Consider the following 24,405-nt stretch of genomic DNA (forward strand, 5'->3'; position numbering starts at 1 on the left):
TCTTTCCCCCTTCTCTGTCTGTTTTCTCTCTGTCTTCCGCTCTCCCGTTTTCTTTCTTTCTTTCTTTCTCTTTCCTCACACACAAAAGATCACATATGACCATCACAATACTATGACGAGTCGACAAAAAATATATAGTCACTCTACTTCCTGGCGACCTTTCCCCCCCCCCTCACCCCCCAGGCTGCCCCAGGAGACGAGGAAGGAAGAGGGGGTTAAGGAGGGAGGTAAATATGGAGGGAGGGAGGAAGGGAGGGAGGGAGGGAGCGTGGTGACAGATGGAGGGAAGGAAAGAACGAGGAAGGAAAGGAGAACAAACGGACGGATAGACGGAGGTAAAGGAGGAAGAAGGAAGAAAGGGAAGGAGAGACGAAGTGAGGGGAAGGAATAAGGGACGAAGTAAGCAAGGAAGGAAGAAGGAAAGGAGGGAAGGAAGGAAGGAAGGAAGGAAGGAAGGAAGGAAGGAGAGACGAAGTGAGGGAAGGAAGAAGGGACGAAGTGAGCAAGGAAGGAAGGAAGGAAGGAAGGAAAGTATCCTCTCCTCATGGTTACCAGATGATACAAACACGGACATTATCCCGCTTCTTGAATCAGAATTTATGATGAATCTACAGTACCTTACCGCCTGAGAGGTTTTTGGGGCACTGAAATATACATGAACGTGGGGAGTTGGGGAGGGGGGAGCGGGAGTGTAGTGGAGGGGGGGGAGGAGATGGGGAAGAAAGAGGGAGAGTGTTGGGGAGATGGATTGGGGAGGAGGTGTGTGTGTGTCTTTCTCTTGCTGTATGCCCTCCATGTGACTCCGTTTGTACCACCATCACCACTACCAACACCATTACCACCACTACCATCATCAATGCTAGCAGTACCATTATTACCACCTCGACTACCACTACTAACACTACCACTATCACCACCACTACCATCCGATATAACGTAGTCTACCCTATGTACGATAAGTTTAATGTTTTAGTGTATCCTCGACCTTTGTGTATGATTTAGAGTCACCGTATGGCATTATCTTCACCCCCGGTACGACATTTTTCCCCTCTGGTATAAGATATAGCAGTAATGTACGATAACTTCTCCCCCAGACGTACGATGTAAAAAAAAATTTTGGGAGGTACGATAGTTTTCCTCCTTGACAGACGATATAGATTTAAGGTATGATATTTTATCTTCATATGTACGATATTTTTCCCTTCCATTTTACGATATTTTTCCCTTCTATTGTACGATATTTCCTCCTTCTACCGTACGACATTTTTCCCTCCTGTCTTGGCGCGGCAACATAAACATCTTGTGAGTCGAGGGCAGAGGGACAGTGTTGAGAGAATGAGAATACGAGAAACTGTCCCGCGGAAAAGAATATAAATTTAGAGAAACAAACCAATAACTCACTTAATTCTCTTTTGTTGTTTGACTTATATCTATGTAGAGGAAAGGGAAATGGGAAGAGAGGGAAGGGAAGAAGAATAGGACGAAAAGGAAGGTAAAGTAGAGGAGGAGGAGAAGGAAGAGAGACCTGTTTACTATGGAAGTTTCTTTTGTCATGTTGTTATCCATCAGAGAGAGAGAGAGAGAGAGAGAGAGAGAGTATTCTTCTATGCTCGTATTTGTGTCTGTGTCTGTCTGGGTGATTATAATGTATGTATATGTATGTATGTATGTATTTATGTGTATGTATGTATGTATGTATGTATGTATGTATGTATGTTGTATGCATGAGTGTGCTTGTGTAACCGTCTGCTTAACTCTTAAATGTTTTCGTTTCAATCTGCCAATGATCTAATCTGTTTGTCTGTCTGTCTGTCTGTCTGTCTGTCTGTCTGTCTGTCTGTCTGTCTATCTGTCTAAAGGAAGGTAAACTCACACTATCTGCTTCTCATTGGGCTTTAGTTGTCATTCTAATCCCTCATTCACACATTAGTTTGTTTACATTCTCAGCTGCAGCCAGTCACAGAATTAGCTCAACTTTCGGATCACCTGAAGATTAGCCCTCCTCCCTCCCAGCATATTTCACCTGATGATTAAACACACGAACATTACCTGGGGTAGTTAGGTTAGGTTAATTGGAAATATTACCTGGAAATATTACCTAGAAATATAATCTGGAAATATTACCTGGAAATATTACCTGGAAATATAATACTTCTCTCCTATGTATCTTCAAGAATATTCCTTATTTACTGTAATAAAAAGAACACCACCTCGAGACTGAATACATACAGCATACAGTATACATACAAAAAAAACAACATCTCCCGGAATAACAAATATACAAACTTTTATATCCTGTTTTCTCCCTTCAAAAATATAAAATAATATAAATCAAAATACAAAAGTATAAAATATTAAAAATAGAATAAATCTTTTTCTATAAATGAAATAAACTAAAGAATATTATTTTTTGCCTTTCTAGCCCTCCCACTCCCCGATTTCCCGCCTATGAATAAGATAGGTTTTCTGACCTTTGAACAAAAACTTCCCTTGTGTTCTTTCTTTCCTCCTCCTCCTTTCCCTTCTCTTTCCTCCCTATTCTTTTCCCCCTCCCTCCTCACATCCACCCATCACCCTACCACACCTTCACGCATTCTCCATTTCACCTTCAATCATTCTCAACACTCTCCTCACCTTGGTCCTGAAAATATCATTCAGAGGAAAAGTTTTACTAGTTTTTGAAGACAAACTATTGGTCCTGACGCAGAGTTAGGGTCTGTACTGTCGTGTTATCACTTCGTTAATCCATATAATCTGCTGGCGGGTTAACAGATATGAGGATTTGGTAGTTTATCCATGGGAGGGTGAAGGGGAGGGAAAGGAGGAGAGGGGGAGGGAGGGGTAAGGAAAGGGCGGAGAGAGAGGAGGGGGGTGGGGTGGGGGGAGGAATCTCGCAATTTGGGGGTACTGTATTAGTTGGATGATTTACGATAAGTGGGACAGGGTGGTGGAGGAGAAAGGTGGTAGGGGAAGGAAAGGTGTGTGGGTAGGGTGGAGGAAAGGTGTGGTTGGGGGAAGGAAAGGTGTGGTAGGGGGGGGAGGAAAGGGGGTAGGGGGGAGGAAAGGTGGTAGGGGAAGGAAAGGTGGTGGGGAAGGAAAGGTGTGTGAGGGAGGAAGTGGTTAGAAGGAAGGGGGGAAAGGGAGGGGAGAAAGGTGGGAGGGGGAGCAGGTGTGGTAGGGGGAGGAAAGGTGTGGTAGGGGGGGAAAGGTGTGGTAGAAGGACAAGTGTGGTAGGACAGGTGTGTGGAAAGAAGTAAACACAAGGTACTGTCATTAAGAGAGACACACAACCATCTTACCATAACAACAGCGTCAACACGGGCCCTCAGCATCGCCTGGCGTTTGCCTTGGACCTCAAAGTCACACAGATAATCAAAACTAAGCCGGACGAACCTTCACCATCCTTCTGCTAGTGATGGCGTTGTCTAATCTGTTACATAAACACTGCAAATCGTAACTCGAGATTAGAAACGGGAGAAAAAAATCGATAAATAATAACAGGATTGGTAACTTTTTTTTATTGGTTTAATTCGGAAGCACAACAAGAGATGGCGTTGTCTTTTATCATCAACAATACGTCTCCTGGTTTGTATATATTGTTTGTCTATATATTTAAATTCGCTAGCTTAGGTTAGGTTAGGGTTAGGTTATGCTCGTCTTGTAATAGCGATAGTTTCATTCGTGTTTGTTTGTTTGTCTGGATGTTCAAGAAAGTCTTTTGTCTACGTGTAGTTATTCGTAAGTGAAGATACTACTCATAGCTATACCCCTCCTCCTCTTCTTTACTCTTCCCTACCTCCTCTCTCATGCCTCTTCCTCCTCCTCCATTTCTCCCTTCTTCCCCACCTCTTCCTCCTACATCTCTCCCTTCTTCCCCACCTCTTCCTCCTACATCACCCTTACACTACAAGAATGTACAATAAATCAATTACTTTTTTTTTCGTGTTGTGTAGTATTTAAAACTAAGCTAGTGTTGTAATAGAGACTGGGCGAGAGAATGTAGTTACAGTATCTGGCCTTGTATAACTCAAACAACAACAACAATAACTAAACAACAACAGCAACAAGGCTCAGAATAAATCTAAATGGACAAGACTTTAGCCAATCCCGTAAAAATGTCACATAGCAATATACATGATTGGCCTACTGTCAACCAGTCACATTTCGCACAACTTGAGAAATTAATGTTCATTGGCTTGTACTCGATCAATCAAAACACATTTCATTATATAAGGCGATTTCAGGCAATAGTCAGCATTTGAAACTTTTACAGAAATTGGGAAAGTGAAAAAAAAAATAGTAAATGGCCAGTGTGTTTTGTTGATATTATTGCTACATGTTACTGGTGGTTCCCTGAGTCTTAGGTCTCTATCGTGAGGGGATATTTTTTCTCTTATTTTATAGATGGGGGAAAAAAAAGAGGTGAAATTCTACTAATATTACACTGAGACTTTTTACCAGATTGATGGTGAGTTTCTCTCCTGCTACACCTGTTGGTTTGTCAGGTGTGGAGAGGCAAGACCGAACACACAGTTTTGAGAGGGATCGGTGTAGGAACCAGCGAATATATATGATGTATGGGAGGGGTCAGGTGTGTGGGGAGGAGCCACACATCTATTGCATACCTGAAATGGCTCACAACTTACCAACACACCTGATTGAAGCAATAACCACTCAATACACCTGTCACACACCAGAGAGAAGTAACAATAACCTCCCTACACACCTGTCAGAATCAACAAGTAACCAACACACACACACACATATGACACACCTGAAAGAAAAACAACAACAAACTCCCCATGCAACACACACCTGGGAGGGAACAGGTGTGTGACGGGGTATGGACGCTTCGCTCTCAAACGAAATCATGCACTTTAAAACCTGCTACGCGCGTCAACCAATCAACAAGGAAGCCCCCCCCCCTCCACACCCCTCCAGGCAGTACTGTTACACCTGACGAAAACTCCAAACAACATCTCTCTCGCCTTTGCCTCCAATAACACTATACACATATAGGGTATTCTCATATGCTCCTTCAATAGAGTTTTTCATGAATTAAGTCGAGTAATGTTCCGTTAATTATTTTTCCTGCTAATTACACTTTTCAAGACATATTTGAATATTTTCTCACTTCACAAAAAACTACTTATTTTCTCTCATATATTGGTTGTGTTGTGATGGTTTTTCTTTCACGGTGAGGGCGGCTCTGAGTATCTGGTTTTAACTCCCGTCTCTTCAGTACAGCCGGTGTCATCAGAAGGTAGGACAAAAACTAACCTAAGCCTACGGTGAGTTTTTGTCCGTAAGCAGCGTCACTTAGGAATTAGGAATAGTATACCATGGTCGTCTCGAGGTCTTGTTCTCCTCACACACACACAGACACTGATGTTTACTTAATATCGTATTCTCTCTGAAGTGGGTGGTTCGAATAGTTTGAATCTCTGAAGTGAATAGATTGAAGCTTTTAAGGAAATATCGAATCTAAAATGAATTCGAATCTTTTAAGGAAATGGTTCGAATCTCTAAAATAAGTTATTCAAAACTTTCAAATGAGGTCTCGAAACACTTAACAAAGGGGTTGTATTGTTCACCTACAGATATAACCTAGCCTAGACTTCACCTGTTAACAAGGATGACACAGAAATAATCATCAGTTAAGTCAAAAGATCTCTCAAATGCAATATAACATCCATCACTCAGGTCATTTAGGTCAGGTCAGATCAAGTCCTAAACCCAGCCAAACTTCCTTTCACTCAATATTTATTCTACTACTACTACTACTACTAATAATAATAATAATAACAATTAAAATAAAATAACAAAAATATATAAATTCTTTCTTCTCAATGTGTTTATTTAGTTGCCTTAGATAAATAACTAAATAAAGCAACATTAATGGTCAGTTTGGTATAGCATCATCACAGAGGGACTAAACAAAAGTTGCATTAGGGTGATCCACAGAGTAAAGTCAACAATATATTGAAGGAAAACAAAATACAACAATTTCAGTATATTTTGAAACATTTATTGTATACAATTATTTACAAAGTGTACGGGGGGTGGGGGTGGGGGGGACACAGCCACTTCTCCAGACCTGTCTCCGCCTGCCAGATGTATGACTCATGCCTGCCAGATGTATGACTTACGCCTGCCAGATGTATGACTTACACCTGCCAGATGTATGACTTACGCCTGACAGATGTATGACTTACGTCTGCCAGATGTATGACTCACGACTGCCAGATATATGACTCACGACTGCCAGATGTATGACTCACGACTGCCAGATGTATGACTTACGCCTGCCAGATGTGTGACTTACGCCTGCCAGATGTATGACTCACGCCTGCCAGATGTAAGACTCACGCCTGCCAGATCGCGCGACCGACTGCCAGATGTATGACTCACACCTGCCAGATGTATGACTCACGCCTGCCAGATGTATGATTTACGACTGCCAGATGTATGACTCATGCCTGCCAGATGTATGACTTACACATGCAAGATGTATGACTCATGCCTGCCAGATGTATGACTCACAACTGCCAGATGTATGACTCACGACTGTAAGATGTATGACTCATGCCTGCCAGATGTATGACTCGCGCCTGCCAGATGTATGACTTACGCATGCCAGATGTATGACTCACGCTTGCCAGATGTATGACTTACGCCTGCCAGAGGTATGACTAAGGACTCTTAAATGTATGATTCAACCTGACAAACTCACAAACAAATTTTCAGACACATGACACATCTGTCAGGCTCGTGACACGCCTGACAGACCCATTAAACATCTCACACGGGAGTGACACCGAACCTGCCTTATGGGTGACACAACTGGCACACGTAACTCACTTGACAAGTATTTGAAACAATTGACTAACGTGTGACACCTGATAAGAGGCATGACACATGTATACCCGTGACATAACTACCATACTTGACACGTCAGACATGGGTGATTAACTAGCCAAACACGCGACACAACTGACAGACGCGATGCACACCTGACAAACGAATGACACACCGCTGACAGATGCAAGACACACCCCTGACAGACGCATGACACACCCCTGACAGACACATGACACACCCCTGACAGACGAATGACACGCGCTGGCGGGTACGAACCTGATGACAGACGCACGCGGCACCTGACAGACTGCGCGGCCACCCCTGACCAGACAGAATGACACACCCCTGACAGACCGCATGACACACCCCTGACAGACGGGCCATTGCACCGCTGACAGATCGCAAAAACCACACCCCTGACAGACCAGGTGACACACCGCTGACAGATACAAGACACACCTGACAGACGAATGACACACACCGCGCTGACAGATGCAAGGGCGCACCCCCTATGACAGACGTATGACACACCACTGACAGACGCATGACACACCTGAGAGAAGCGCAGCACACCCCTGACAGACGCATGACACACCCTGAGAGACACGCAGCACACACGAGACTACTGGCACTGTGGGCCTTTTGACACACCCCAGCAGACGCAGCACACACAACCGGGCCGTATGATACTCGCAACAGACGTATGACACACCCCCTGACAGATGCGCGAAGCACACCCGATAGACGCATGGCACTCCTGGGAACATGACACGCCTGGCAGACTGCGCGGCACCCGCCGACAGACGTATGACACACACCCTGACAGACGCATGGCCACCCGTGACAGACGTATGGCCTCGCCGACAGACGTATGACACAACCCTGACTGGGTACGCAGCACACCCGATAGACGCGCGGCCTCCTGACAAACACGCGGCACCCTGATAGACGTACAGCACCTGACAGACACGCGGCACCCTTAGCAAACGTACCCAGCACCCCTGACCAGACGCACGCAGCACACCGCCCGACAGACGTAGCGGCACACCCCTGACAGACACGCAGCACACACCTGACAGACGCCCTGACAGGCGTACGACACACCCTGACAGACGTATGACGCACCCCTGACAGGATCATGACACACCCCTGACAGATGTATGACACCCTGACAGACGTATGACACCCCTGACAGACGCATGACACGTATGACACCCCTGACAGACGCATGCCACACGTATGACACCCCTGACAGACGCATGACACGTATGACACCCCTGACAGACGCATGACACACCCCTGACAGACGCATAACACACAGGCGTCCCTGAACTACTGGGCCTGGACTTGCTACAGTACAAAATCACTTTTAATTTGATTATTTTTTTTTTCGTGAAAATGGGAGGGATGAAAGGGAGGGGCGAGAGCTGTGAAATAAATAAATAAAAATCTTAATTCCCTGTTGTTTTATGTACAAGAACTGAAGGAGCAACGGTTAAGAGTGACTTAGACAACACATGCCGGACATATATACAACGAGTGCAACACCTGCCGTCCTCTGTATTCTAACACACGCACTTGAGGCGCCTCATTAGAAGGAAGAGGCCGTAACTTTACTCAAAATCTAATTGGCTCTGCCCGGTTTCCACGGGAGGGTTCAAGCCCAATCGTCGACCTGATTTAGAAGGGTGAAATTTGTTTGGCCAATCAGAATCCGGAGGCCATAACCGAGAAATGCTGTTCAGCCAATTAGCGGCGATTGTTGAGGCGTCTCTTAGGGAGAGGGAAGGGAGGATGAAATCAGATCTTTGCTTGCTTCTACGAATAACTGTTTTAATTTAAGCAGCACCTCAAATCGGGTCTCAGAATACAGATTGGGAGAGTCTTGACGCAAGAACACTGACATCTTCCCTTAGTGGTGAAAAACCTATACCCAAGATAAAGGTGATATATCCTTCATACCCTGTAGTGAACCACTGTGTGCCTCTGACTGTCTCTCGCGGCTCTATGTCAACCAGTAGGCATTGTATATATAAAGTGTACTGTATATAACATGACAACCACACGGTGAAGTTATCCTTGAAGGTTGTACTTGTACCAAGAGGCCGGGAGACTCACACATGTGCAACACTGAACGGATTGAACAAAAACTGGTACTTGTTGTCGGCGGTGGTGGTGGTGAAGATGGTGCACCACAGCGCCCTCACACACACACACAGACACACACACACTCACACACACTCCTCCAGAGCTCTATATCACAAGTGGTGGCACCATCCTCCCTCTGTTTTGAGTGTTCACATTGTTATTCTCGTGTGTTCGTAGAAATTTTAAAGTCTGTTTGTTGTCTTGTTGAACTGTGAAACCTTCCCAACACTGAACAACGTCTTTCGTGAAACAGCATATTACTTGATTCACTTACACGTAATCTCACTTTTTTCATATTATTGTATAAGAACTCACATGAGGACATTTATTTATTTATTTTCAAACTGAGAGTCGGGTGACATCGTTCACTCCTACAGTCGAAAACACAAAATGTTCCTACGTGTTCAACTGTCTCTCGCACTGGGTTGTCATCCCGTATGTTTGTGAGTTTATACCAACGAGATGGTTGACTGATGTAGGTTGTGGTGGCCTGCTCCTCCCTCTAAGGTTATCATCAACACCTCCAAGTTGAGAGACCCATTGAGTCTTTTTTCCAACTAACGTAATCACGCACACGGGCGTTTCATATACACGTACACACAAGGGTATCGTACACACACCCGCACGCTGAAGAGAGTTTCCTCCGCGTCCTTAACCATTACTGATCATCACAACCAGGAAGGGAAGGACGCCCATCGTCTCATCAACCACTTGTCTCTCAAGATCGAGTCTTCAGGAGTGGAATGCTCGAGGTCTCCGCAGCAGTGGGCGGCGTCAGTGTCTCGTGGCGTGAGCTCTTCAAGGGGCTGAGGTGACGGCCACTCGCTGCCTCTCTCTCTCTCTCTCTCTCTCTTTGTGGAGGGTTGAACTCTTAGAGGGTCTCCAGAACCTTGATCTCCCGGCAATGGTTGGTGGGGAGCCAAGACCCCAGACTGAGGACGCTGGCCAACGTACTTTAGGAGGCCAGGTCTCAGTAAGGCCTCCACACCTTGATCTCCGGGCTGCGATCGCTGGAAGGCTTGACGGGCTGGAAGGATGACTCTCGGGACGGGAAATTGGTCTTGGCCCCGCCCAGCGACCGAGGGATAGAGAAGGCGCTGAGACCTCCCAGGGGGGCGAGAGGTGGAGGCCGGATGCTGCTGGTGCCGTTGTTGTTGTTGCTGCTGCTACTACTGCTGCTACTGCCGCTGGTGGTGCCGTTGGCGCTGCTGGTGGGGGTGGTGGAGGCGGAGATGGCTTTAGGTGAAGAGGAGGGGGAACCCGGCGTGGCGTGGTGGAGGATGGAGGTGCAGGGGCCGCCAGACTCACATCCTCGACACCGAAGACACCGTGACTCTCCTGAAGAAGAACATCAACACGTCAGGACAAGAAGGACACACTGGACGACACATCACCGTCCACACACAATTATAAACAAAGAAACAACAACAACTTTAACACAAATAAACTACTTTAAATTAAACAAAAATAAAAGTAAACAAACAAAAACACGCACAGTACTTTCACAACCCAAACAAGAAAATTCCCAAACACAAGTACTAATTAATGGTCATATTAGATCTGTATTGAAACTCACAACCAAAGAAAATAACATTACAAGCTAGTGGACAGGTTACAGCTGTAGTTGTTTACATAATACAAGAAAGGTCTCACATAACAATAACCTGTAACACGAAAGAACTTATTATGAGAGACTGGAATGTGTGAAGGAGTTTTAAATTAGAAGTGATGGTTCACCTGAAGATTAGACCCCCAAGTTTATTTCACTTTTACAGTAACTACACTAACGTTAACCTAACCTAACTACACTAACACTAATCTAACCAAACCTAACCTAACATGACCCTACACTAAACTAACCTAACCAAACCTAACGCCAATTTAATCTTACATGACCTACAGAGAGAGAGTCAATATCTTTAAGGAATAAAATTTATTGTTGAAAAGGAATGAGTGAAGGGAACAATATCTGAGAGTTATCGTCTTGGGTGGTTAGGTTAGGTTAGGTTAGGTTAGGTTAGGTTAAGTAAAGGTTAGGTTAGGTTAGGTTAGGTAAAGGTTAGGTTAGGTTAGGTTAGGTTAGGTAAAGGTTAGGTTAGGTTAGGTTGGGTAAGGTTAGGTTAGGTAGGGTTAGGTTAGGTTAGGTTGGAGTTGGGTAAAAGGTTAGGTTGGGTTAGGTTAGGTTGGGTGAGGTTAGGTTGGGTTGGGTTGGGTTGGGTTAGGTTGGGTTAGGTTGGGTTAGGTTGGGTAAAGGTTAGGTTGGGTTGGAGGTTGGGTTAGGTTGGGTTGGGTTGGGTTGGGTTGAGTAAAGGGTTGGGTTAGGTTAGGTTAGGTTAGGTCACGATAATTTTAGTAAAGCCAAATTAAGTGATGACTAGTTAGTTTAGGTTAGGTTGGGTTTAGTTAGATTAAAGAACGCTAGATTAGATTAAATTGGGTTGAAGTAGGTTTGATTAAGTTAGGTTGAATCATCTTCAGTTTAAGTTAGGTAAAATTAAGTTCAGATTAACTTTGTACAAACTAAATTAAATTACGTTTAATTAAGATTAATTTTAAGATTAAGTCCGGATAATGTAAGTTAGGTTAGGTTAGGTTAGGTTAAGTTAGGTTAAGTTAGGTTAGGTTAGGTTAGGTTAAGTTAGGTTAAGTTAGGTTAGGTTAAGTTAGGTTAGGTTAGGCTAGGTTAAGTTAGGTTAAGTTAGGTTAGGTTAAGTTAGGTTAGGTTAGGTTAGGTTAGGTTAAGTTAGGTTAGGTTAGGTAATCCTCCAAGACAATATTGCTCCTATATTGTCACGTCATCCTCACACAAAAGAGATCACTGGAACCACACCCATGAACGCCAGTGCGAGCAATCATTATCGCCTGGTGTCTTCCCTTCCGCCTCTTATGCCTGCACTGGTGAACATATTCTCAAAGCTGGAAGAACAAACACACACACACACACACACACACACACACACACACACCACGAACCTGTAAGCATCGGTCTCGGCGTCTCGTTATTGGTTATACTGGCGAGGGCGTGGCTGTGGGCGGGGCTGTGGGCGGGCAGGGAGGGTAAGGAGTGGGCGGAGAGACTGCTGAGGGCGGCGCCTGGGAGGTGAGAGCTGCCCACGCCCATGCCGAGGCCACCCACCAGACCGGAAGCTCCGCGCCAAGCATCTAGCCACCCGTTGCCACCCACTGAAACAGCGTGAAGGAGTGTTAGTCTTATACCAGAGAGAGGGTGGTGACGTAGGTGTGACGTGGTGGTGACGTAGGTGTGACGTGGTGGTGACGTAGGTGTGACGTGGTGGTGATGGTTGTTGTTGTTTTGGTGGTGGTAGTGATTGTTGTTGTTGTGGTAGTGGTTATTGTTGTTGATGTTCATAACCTTTGTTATTGTTGTTAGTGTTATAATTACAATTGTTATTTTTATTACGTCATGTTTAATTATATTGTTATTATAATTTTGCCGGTGATATTATTTTCAACATCGTCTCTAATATTTCATTACTAGTATCGTTATTATTATTGTTACTATAATAATAATCATCAATGTCATCAATATTATCATTATTATTATCATTATTATCATTAAAAATATTAGTATCATTATCCATCGTCTCCTAATTTATTACCATCATTATTATTATTTTTATCAATATTATCATTATCGCCCCCCCCCCCTCCCTCCACTGTTACCTGGACATGGTAACCTGTGTTGTTGTTCACACCTGTAATTACCCTCACCTGTTGTTGTGGCAGAGTGGTGGTGGCCTTTGTTCCTCTTGTTATTGTTAATTGTATAGTTGTTTGTTATTGTTTGGTAATGATGTGGTTGTTTGGTTGTTGTTGTTGTTGTAGGTGTTGTTATTGTTAAGTATATTATTATTATTATTATTATTATTATTATTATTATTATTATTATTATTATTATTATTATTATTTTTATTATTATTATTATTATTATTATTATTATTATTATTATTATTATTATTATTATTATTATTATTATCATCATCATCATCATCATTATTACTAGCCGCCGTATTTAGTACTTATTTTTCAACGTAATTATAAACATACTGAGAATAATGGGTTTTTTCTATAAGTTGTTATGAGTTGGAAATAAAAAAACAGTTGTAGGCCTAATAACACATTAAACAGATGACATTATAGAAATTATTTAAAAAGAAGCGAATACATTAATATATAACTCTGCCGCCGCCACGTGTGTCGGGTGGTGTAAAGGAGCGCTAACCTAACCTAACCTAACCTAACTTAACCTAACCTAACCTAACCTTACTTAACCTAACCTAACTTAACCTAACCTAACTTAACCTAACCTAACCTAACTTAACCTAACCTAACTTAATCTACCCTAACCTAACTCAGCTTAACCTGCTTCACCTCACCCATCCTAAGGTCACTGAACCTAACCTAACCCGAGCTAACCTAACCTAACCCGAGCTAACCGAACATAATATAACTTAACCAAATCTAATCTAATCTAATCAAAACTGACTTTATTCTAACCAATCGCATCTAACCCTAATCTAATCTAACCTAACCTAACCAAAGGCTAACTTATTCTAACCTAATCTCAACATAACTTATTACTTGTAAGATCACCTGTTGTGTTTCTAAACGAATTATCTCAGAGTTGTTAAAAGTTGTGGTTGTTAGTTATATATAGAAAGTTGTTAGCGATGTTTTAAGCCTAACAAGCAGAGTGGCTGTGTTGCACCGTCGAAAAGTAAAATATTTTTGTTATAACTAATTTGCATATTATTATCGGATCATATGAAGATTAACCCGCCAGCTTATATCCCGGATGATTAAACACTCTAACGCTAACCTGGGGTGGGTTAGGTGTGTTGTGTTGGCGTTAGGTTAGGTTAGGTTAGCGTTACTTTATGCTATTTTTTTCCCTTTGTAATGGGGGATAGCCCACCCGGGCACAGGTCATCGACCCATAAAGGGGCCCGGGGGGCGAAAACGTGGGAAAAAAGTAAATAAAATAGAGAAGAAAAAGGTTATACTGTGTTAATTTACACCACGAAGATGCCGGAAAACCAGCTTTTTGAAGTGAGACAGATTGTATGAGTATGGAAACACAGAAGAAGGCGGAGCATTCCACAGTTTAGCTGTGTGAGGAAAGAAGGATGTACTATAACGGGTTATTCTAGTGTGACCGACATCCACACAGAAACTGTGGGCACCGCGGGCAAGACGTGTGTTACGAGCCCACGGCCTTGCCGGCGGTACACAGGATGCTAAATCCACCGAACATTGCCCGTTAAAATATCTGTAAAAGAGAGAGAGTGAAGCAACATTGCGGCGAAGAGAAAAGGAAGAAAGATTATCAACTAAAGGAGGAGAGTTAAGAAGACGAAATGCCTTTGATTCCACCCTATCTAACAGTTGGACAGAAGAAGCGCCACCCCAGATATGAGAGCGGTACTCCAAGTTAGGACGAATGAATCCCTTATATACTTGAAGCAACTGCTCAGGAGTGAAGTAGCTAGGGCATCTGTACAGCATTCCCCGCTTGGGATATAGGATAGCGTCCTGAAATGTGATTGGTGGAAGATCATCTAATTTGGAAAGTGTTTTGGTAAATACTGAGTTTTATTACTATTGAATTTAACCAAGTTTGTACCTCCCCATTCAGAGATGCTGCACAGATCCGCATTGATAGAAGTAATGACGTCAGCTCTAGAAACAGATCTAGTTTGAGAATTAGGGGGGAGGGAAAAATGTGAAGAAGAGTGAAGAGTAGAATCATTAGTGTAAGAATGGATAGAATTAGTCGTAGTGTGAAGTAAATCATTGATAAAAATAAGGAAGAGAATAGGTGAAAGAACAGAACCCATTAGGTTAGATTATGTTAGGTTAGGTTAGGATAGCATTAGATTATTTTAGTTTATGTAAGGTTAGTATTAGGTTAGGTTATGTTTGGTTAGCATTAGGTTATGTCAGGTTAGCATTATGTTAGGTTAGCATTATGTTAGGTACGGGTGGTTAATATTCAGGTGAAATAAACTGCGGGGATAATCATCAGGTAATCCTCAAATAACTATAACTTCATTAATAACTCTACCTGTACACTGTGACAAAAACTTACCTACGAATATAAATAACTCTTGAACTCTAATCACGACCAAAAAAATTACTAAGAATAAGAAACTTCAGATAATTTAATTTTATCTCAACAAACTGACATAGTGCGTCATTAATATATAAGGGAACACAGTAACGACCCTCTCCTTGACCTATAACTACTCTATATATAGTATAACAAGAAATATAGTGACGACCCTCTCCTATGGCCTTCCAGTAACATCAAGTATAATATCTAGACATCAGACAACCTTACTAAACCACAGCCATTTATAAGATCTATAATAATCATACACCAGTAGTGATTATAGGCTGGAGTAGCTAACCAATAAAGGTATATAACTATCATGAGAGATGTGATATATATACTAAGGATGAATCTTTCCTTCACTTCAATTATTTTTTTTATCATGTCAACTAAAACACCAAATTAACTCAATTTATTCTTACAATTATTATTTTAAAAGGTTGTCAATAGAGGGAAATATAAATATCTTATTATGTAATGACTCACACGAGGCTACACCCCCCCCACCTTCCCCCTCCCCCCTCCCCCCACCATGGTGTGCCTAGTTCACATCTGGTCCACGAGGCGGCGGACATGACTGATGTTGTTGATGCAATAAATGTATAATGTATGACTGTGCTTTAATAACTAAGGTATTTAAGCTCGTTATTCGGACTGGGTTGGGTTAGGTTAGGTCTGGAAAATGGCCCTTTGGTCGTACTGATGTTTGGCTCTGAGCGTGTGGTTTATTTCAAGTGATTTTTTATGTATTTGTGATTTTTTCTTTCGTGTGATTTTTTTTTTACAAAGTCCATAATTTTTAAAGGCATTCCAAAATCTTGTTACTAAATTTTTTCTTGTGATTGCCATTTCAAAAAATCTAATTGACACTGGAATTATTTTTATAACATAATTTTTAGTTGATAATAATCTACACTTAAAAAGGTTGAAAACAGAAAATTACCAGCATAAATCCTCAAAAGTTACTCCTGAGCTATAATTATTAGCTGTATAATTAGTTATGTTTGAAGCAACAACAACAACAGCAACAACAACAATAATAATAGTAATAATATAACAATAATAATAATAAAAATAAACCGAAGTCAGGAAAATCTTAAGTTAGGTTACTGCAGTGGCAAAGACAGACATACAGACAGACAGACAGACACAAAGAGAATGACGTATAGATAAACACAGACACACACAGCCAAGCGAGAGCAGACACTCACCTCTGGCCAGCTCAAGAGCCTTAGTGTGCGCGAGAGGGTTAAACGCCGTCAGTCCAAGGTTGTAGCCCAGAGCGGAGAGGTGCGAATCCAGCCACGGATGATAGCCCAGGTGGAACCCCCACCCCGGGTGACCTATGGGAGGTGCAGAAGGTGGAGTTAGTGGGGGAGGTACTGAGGGAGGTGATGGTGGGGGTGTGAGGATGAGGGGGAGATGTGGGTGGGTGTTGGTGAGGGGTATGAAGATGAGGAGGGGGGAAGGGTGAGAGAGGGGGATGTGAGGATGAAGGGAGGGGGGTTGAGAGGATGATGGAGAACTGGAGGGGTGATGGTGGGGGAGTGATGATGGGAGGAGAGAGGGAGGGGGAATCATGGTGATGGTGGGGAGGGGGGAAATGATGATGCTGATGATGATGATGATGATGATGATGATGATGATGATGATGACTATGATGATGATGATGATGATGACTATGATGATGATGATGATGATGATGATGATGACGATGATTGTGTTTACGTCTAACTGTTGGTTGTAAACGTGTCTACTGTTGTCGTAAGCAATAATGGTGATAATAAATACATTAATTGATTTAAGATGTATAAAATAAAATATATATATACTGTATATATGTAGTCCTATTAAGGTTTGTTTATCTAATGTGTACTGTATGTATGTATGTATGTATGTATGTATGTATTGTATGTATGTATGTATGTATACTATGTATGTATGAATGTATGTATGTATGTATTCCACATATGGATACATTAATACGAGTATATGTTCCTGCACATAATAGCGAATATTTTTAATCATTCATACGGATTCATACACAGCCAGACGTATTTTCACAAACACACACACACACAATCCTATACACACTGGCACACACACTATGAAAGCATACGAATAAAAAAACCCACGAACGCAACAAAACACACCCACCCACCCACACACACACACACACAGGGTATCTGCCGAGGCTGGTACCGTGTGTGTGTGTGTGTGTGTGTGTGTGTGTGTGTGTGTGTGTGTGTGTGTGTGTGTGTGTGTGTGTGTGTGTGTGTGTGTTGGGAGGTAATTGATGGCCCGTCATAGGGACATGTAGCCGTGAGTGGATTTAATTGATTCACATTCGAACTATCCCAGGCAGACCGTCAGCCGCCCCACACCTCACTCCCTCCCCCACCCTCACCCCCTCCCCCCCCCACACCTCACCCCTCTCCCCCACACCCCATCTCTCTCCCCCACACCTCACATTCTCTCTCTCCCCCACACACCACCCCTCTCCCCCCACACCTCATTCTCTCTCTCCCCACCTCACTCCCTCTCCCCCCACACCTCACTCCCTCTCTCCCCCACACCACCCCTCCCCCACACCTCATTCTCTCTCTCTCCACACCTCACTCCCCTCTCCCCACACCTCACCTCCTTCCCCACACTCTCCCCACACTCCACTCCCTCCCTCCCCCCCACCTCACGCCCTCTCCCTCTCCCCCCCTCTCCCCCCACACCACTCCCTCTCCCCACACTCACCCCCTCTCCCCCACTCTCTCTCCCCTACACCCCCTCCCCTCCTCCCATTTCGTGTCAGGAACATGGTGTGGCTCGGATCCTCACTAGTTCGCGGGTCAGACATACAGTGTGACCTAGTTTGGTTAATTCTTAAAATCTGAATATCGTTTTACTTTAGAAGTTCTGACCTAGTAAAGGGAACTTAATGACCCTGCCAGTTGAATCACCTGAAACAACACACACACAATGCAAGTCTCTCTCTCTCTCTCTCTCTCTCTCTCTTTATCAGGGTCGGTATCCACTCCAGACCACAACCACCATCCACACATCCACCTACCCACAATCCACTCACGTGACTTGTTCCGGGGCTCCCTAGGGCCGTCTACCGTCACCTTGATCGCCTTCGTCAGGGTGGTCATCTGCATGGGAGCCGTGCTGATGATAATGGACAGGTTGAAGCTCTTTCCTGATGGGGGAGAAGAGGAGGAGAGGTTAGTGTTGGAGGAGGAGGAGGGGGAGAGGTTAGTGTTGGAGGAGGAGAGGTTAGTGTTGGAGGAGGGGGAGGAGGAGAGGTTAGTGTTGGAGGAGGAGGAGGGGGGCAGGTTGGGAGGAGGAGGAGGAGGAGGAGAGGTTGGGTGTTGGAGGAGGAGGAGGAGAGGCTAGTGTTGGAGGAGAGGAGGAGAGGTTGGGGTGTTGGGAGGAGGAGAGGTTAGTGTTGGGAGGAGGAGGAGGAGGTTAGTGTTGAGGAGGAGGAGGAGGAGGTTAGTGGGTGGAGGAGGAGGAGGAGGAGAGGTTAGTGTTGGTGAGGAGGAGGAGGAGAGGTGGTGTTGGAGGAGGAGGAGGAGGAGAGGCAGGTGTTGGAGGAGGAGGAGAGGAGAGGTTAGGAGTTGGGAGGAGGAGGGGAGAGGAGGAGGAGGAGGAGAGGTTAAAAGGGAGGAGGAGGAGAGGTTAGGTGTTGAGGAGGTTAGTGTTGGGAGGAGGAGAGGTTAGTGTTGAGGAGGTGGAGGAGGAGAGGTTAGTGTTGGAGGAGGTGGAGGGTGAGAGGTTAGGTGTTGGAGGAGGAGGAGGAGAGGTTAGTGTTGGAGGAGGTGGAGGAGGAGAGGTTGGTGTTAAGGCAGAGGAGGAGGAGGAGGTTAGTGTTGGAGGAGGAGGAGGAGGAGAGGTTAGTGTTGGAGGAGGAGGAGAGGAGGAGGAGGAGGAGGAAGAGGAGGAGGAGGAGGAGGAGAAGAAGAAGAAGAAGAAGAAGAAGAAGAGATAACAAATTTAATTATAGACACAAACTCTTTTGTTAGGACATAAAACCTAATCTAACTTAACCTAACTTAACCTAACCTAACCTAACTTAACCTAACCTAACTTAACCTAACCTAACTTAACCTAACCTAACTTAACCTAACCTAACTTAACCTAACCTAACTTAACCCAACTTTACACATTCTAAAAATACTTCCCTCGCTATACGAAAAAAACAAGTACTTTCCTCACTAAACGCAAAATAAAAAAAGTACTTTCCTCAACACAAAATATATACCATCCTTTCCCTCACTTAAAAAAATAAAAAAATAAAATTATTCTACCTCAAAATTTTCCCCAAAACAAGGGCGCAGTTTTTTGGTCAATATATCAAAAATTAAAATTAGTAAAGGGATTTTTTTTTATTTTTTCTGTGTTCAAGTTTAATGAGGACACTTGCTAGGTTCCCGTCACGCACTTCAGGGAGATTATTATACATTTAAGGGAGATTATACACGTGTTATGCACTTCAGGGAGATTATACACGTGTTATGCACTTCAGGGAGATTATACACGTGTTATGCACTTCAGGGAGATTATACACGTGTTATGCACTTCAGGGAGATTATACACGTGTTATGCACTTCAGGGAGATTATACACGTGTTATGCACTTCAGGGAGATTATACACGTGTTATGCACTTCAGGGAGATTATACACGTGTTATGCACTTCAGGGAGATTATACACGTGTTATGCACTTCAGGGAGATTATACACGTGTTATGCACTTCAGGGAGATTATACACGTGTTATGCACTTCAGGGAGATTATACACATGTGTTATGCATTTCAGGGGGATTATACACGTGTTATGCACTTCAGGGAGATTATACACGTGTTATGCACTTCAGGGAGATTATACACGTGTTATGCACTTCAGGGAGATTATACACGTGTTATGCACTTCAGGGAGATTATACACGTGTTATGCACTTCAGGGAATATACTTATTAACACTATTCTTTTCGTCTACGTTTTATCGTCTTTTTAATTACTTCTCCCCTGTTATCCGTTTTATTCTTCCTCTCTCTTTATTCCCAGTCTTTATCACGTTATTCCATGCACTCAGAGGATAGATGTTGCTATTATTGCTAACATGTGTATTAATAGTAGATAATAATAGCTCTTTTATATGGCATACTCTAGTAGGTAAATTAGGATCACATGAAGATTAGACACCCCAGCTTATTTTACCTGGATTAGACACGTAAGCTTATTTTATGTGAAGATTAGATACCCCCAGCTTAGTTTATGTTGGACAAGGTGAGGGTGAAATATATCTACCTGTCTGTCTGTCTGTCTGTTGGTAAGTTCCAGGTGGATCGTTCATTCTCCCCTCACCTCTCCTCCCCATCTCCCCACCTCCTTCCCCTCCCTCCCCTCCTCCTCCCCCTCCCTCCTGATACAAAATCGATAGTCATGCTGATCAATAACTGCGAAGAGGAGTGGAGGGGTGGAGGGGTGGAGGTGGGGGGGTGGAGGTAGGGAGGTGGGGAGGTGGGGAGGTGGGGAGGGGTTAGGTGGGGAGGGGTTAGGTGGGGAGGGGGGTGATGATGGGTGGTCAACGATGGTTCACCCTCTGATAGATTTAATGTTAACTTAAGTTCAGGTTAATTATGTCATCTTAACCCCCTCCTCTCTACCCTCCCTTCACCCCTTTCCCTCACCCACCCTGCATCCTCTCCCTTTATTTACCCACTCATCCTCCCTCCCCTCCCCCACCCACCCACTCTTCTCACCCCCTACCTCCTCCCCCCTTAACTATCGGGTCTTCAGTAAATGACCATTAATTTACTCCTGATTCAGTTAGTTGTTTGCTATGGGTTGTTCATCACTACACTACAGTATATAACAATAATACAGTCACCTGAGCATTAGGCACCCCAGCTTATATCACCTGATGATTAAACATGCTAATGGTAACCTAACCTAACCTAACCAAACCTAACCAACCTTAACCTAACCAAACCTAACCAACCTTAACCTAACCTAACCAAACCTAACCAACCTTAACCTAACCAAACCTAACCAACCTTAACCTAACCAAACCTAACCAACCTTAACCTAACCTAACCAAACCTAACAACCTTAACCTAACCAAACCTAACCTAACCAACCTTAACCTAACCTAACCTAACCAAACCTAACCTACTCCCCCTCACCAGGTAGCGTTTCGGTATTTAATCGCCAGGTGTAATAAGCTAATGGGGATGCCTAATCTTCAGGTGATCTCATTCGTGTTACTGATAAAATGAGATAGAATGTTTATTAATATTTATACATCTAGTAAACATTTATCTTTACGTGGTCATTAAACATCAAAGACGCCATAGATGTTTATACCATATGGCAATGTTAATATGAATAGTTATGACGTCATCCCTTTCATCACCCATGATTGGTTAGGAAAAATATCTCGAGTCACTGATTGGTCGATATATACGTAAATATTCATGACGTTGTATCTTTAAGCCTTTTAATTGTGACATTATTCACATTTCTCTCCCATGATTGGTTAGAAAAAAAATTCTCTTGTTCAGTTTCGTCTCTGATTGGTTAATATTATCCGTGCACATCCATGACGTCATATATAAATTTATCCTCCCCATAATCCCATTCGTCCCAATAACCTCCCCTATAACTCCTCTTCACCATTACATCCCGTCCCCATTAACCTCCCTATAGCACACCTTGCCCCTCCCCTCCCCCCCCAACCCATTAAAACGACCGTATCTATCGATCTCATGTAAAAATATCGATTGCAAGAACTGGAAACTTATGAAGAATTTAACCTAGCACTTCAATATAACCTGGCACTTCAATATAACCTGGCACTTCAATATAACCTAGCACTTCAATATAACCTAGCACTTCAATATAACCTGGCACTTCAATATAACCTAGCACTTCAATATTAACATCTTTCATTAACATATTAACACTGATTAATAATTAGGTGATGAACGCTTAGTTGTGTTAATAACGATAAAAAACTCATCACTTTTTATATAATATTTAAGCTTTATAATTAATAATAAAGGTCGTATGTGTGAGGTTAAATTATATACCGTATATAAATTTGGTAATTAACATATTTAACAGTCATATTTATAGCATTTTAACATCAATGTGAGCAATAATATTTGATGAGGAAGATTAACATGAGTAGCTATAGGTACTTAATTAGCAATATCATCATCTATAGTGTTAGTTAAGCCGTTAGCATACCACAAAGATAATTAACATCAATAGTAGTGTACCGGGAACATGTTAAAAGCCCACATAATTAAATAACACCAATTTTAACAACACTACGGAATCTATTACAAAACATAAAATCTACAATTAATATTAATTTTAACATCATTTATCACCCAACCAAGGTTAACATATTCTTTCAACCATAACAGAAACAAGAACAATTAAACCACCAGTGTTAACATTACCATCAGGCACCACATTAACAATTACTAACAATGTTATAATTAATTTTAACTTGCCGGCCACAACATGAAAGCCAGAGACATTTTTATTAACACAGCGACCACTTCCCTCCCGTCTTTCTCTCCCTGTCCTACTCTTTCTCTCACTCCCTCTCATTTCTCTCCTACTCCCCATTCCCTCTCACTCTCTCTTCTCCTTTTACTCCCTCTCTCCTCCCCCCTCCCTCTCTCTTGATTTCCTTCCCTTTGCCACTCTACTTTCTCTTTCTTTATTTACCCCTTCCCCTTACCCCTTGTCCATCCACTTCCCCTTTCTTCCCTCCTTTTCCTTGTCTCCCATTCTTTCTTTTTCCCCTTCCCCATCTTTCATATATTTTCACCCCCTTCTCTCTCTCTCTTACCCTTTCCTTCCTCCTCCTCTCTCCCCCTTCCCCCCTCCTCTATCCCCCTTCCCCCTCCCTCCCACTCACCTTCCCATTAAAGCCATCAATACCATCAACGGTGTCCACAATAACACAGTAGTCATTTCCTCTCCCCTCTCCCTTCCCAGTTATGAGGGGGAGGGGTGGGGAGGGAAGGGGAGGGTACACGCGGGTGGTCAGTATCACTTATGGGCGTGGGCGGTCACCTGTGGGCGTTTGTGGTCAATAATTAAGCGAGCGGTCACTACACTAGCAATTAACCTGTGTCTTCCATCCCACCCTCCCTCCCCTGTGGACACCTTCCCTCCCTTTCTACCCTATGGCGTCCCTCCCTCCCTCCCTCTCTCTATTCTGACTCTCTTTACCTTCCTCCCTCCCATTTTTACTCTACTCTCCCTCCCTTCTCTCTTTCCTCCCTCATCCTTCCCTCTCTTCTCCCTTTTTTCTTTCTCTTCTCTCCTCCCTCTCATCTCTCGTCCCCTCTCTTCTTCTCTACCTCCCTCTTTTCGCCGCTTTCCCTCTCTTCCTTGCCTCCTGGAGAGAAGGGAGAATGAGAAAGTGAGGGCGAAGGGAGAGAGAGGGGGATAGTGGGAGGGAAAAGAGAGAAAGAGAGAGAGAGAGAGAGAGAGGGAGAAGGGAGTGAATGAGAAGGTAGAGGGAGGGAGAAGGGAGAGAGAGGGAGAGTATTGATTCTCTGAGTCGCCGAGAGACGACAGGTGACGGTAAACCTGTCATTGTTAATATTAACTTTTGTTACATTAACTTGCAGTGTTAACTTTTCACGCCACAGTATTAACCTGTTTCTCTTGTGTTATATTCGTGATGAGATGTTAACTTATCACCACAAAGTATTAACTCGTTACTCCTGTGTTAAAATCGTGTTAACCTATCAGTGTTATATTAAATTCAAGGTGAGATTTTAACATGCTTTATCAACGTTAATCAGAGTTAACTTATCACTCCTCCGTTAACCTTGTCATAGTGTTATGTTAAATGCCTCCCTTAACTTGTTACTGAGTTAATTTTGTTAACATGTCTGTCCTTTAGTAGTGATTTTGTTAAAGTGGGATGATGTTAATTTATCACACCTGTGTTAAGGATAATGATTGACGATGTAAAAAAAAAGTGTCTTTGTTAACTCATCAAGGTGGCATTTAAATTAACCTCCTACACCTATGTTAATTTTGTTAATCATTCGCTTTAATCATTCAGCATGGTGTTAACCTCTTCAGTGTTAAATTACCTAACCCTTCAGTACCATATTAACCCCATCATTAAACCATTATTATTACCATGTTAACTCCCATCATTTTAACCATATTAACGCCTCCATCACCATGTTCAAAAGACACAGGTGCACCAATTTAATTACCTGTT

The 24,405-nt window shown here is 43.1% G+C and overlaps 1 protein-coding gene across 2 annotated transcripts in view; it reads right to left on the minus strand.

The window, feature by feature from the left end:
• Nucleotides 1–7,949: 7,949 nt before the first annotated feature.
• LOC121861727 (segmentation protein Runt-like) overlaps nucleotides 7,950–24,405 on the minus strand; it is a 42,061-nt gene continuing 25,605 nt past the window's right edge. Inside the window, exons 2-5 of one of the 2 annotated variants that reach the window (XM_042359639.1) lie at nucleotides 18,222–18,335; nucleotides 16,354–16,485; nucleotides 11,983–12,192; nucleotides 7,950–10,347 (exon numbers count right to left, since the gene is read on the minus strand). In XM_042359639.1, coding sequence (XP_042215573.1) covers nucleotides 9,980–10,347; nucleotides 11,983–12,192; nucleotides 16,354–16,485; nucleotides 18,222–18,335 — 824 coding nt within the window. In that variant the 3' untranslated portion in view covers nucleotides 7,950–9,979. Of the gene's footprint in view, nucleotides 10,348–11,982; nucleotides 12,193–16,353; nucleotides 16,486–18,206; nucleotides 18,336–24,405 lie in introns of both variants that reach the window. The other variant, XM_042359638.1, reaches the window with a different exon arrangement.

This window comes from Homarus americanus, unplaced genomic scaffold (assembly GCF_018991925.1).
Source record: "Homarus americanus isolate GMGI-L3 unplaced genomic scaffold, GMGI_Hamer_2.0 scaffold17274, whole genome shotgun sequence".
Taxonomy (NCBI): domain Eukaryota; kingdom Metazoa; phylum Arthropoda; class Malacostraca; order Decapoda; family Nephropidae; genus Homarus; species Homarus americanus.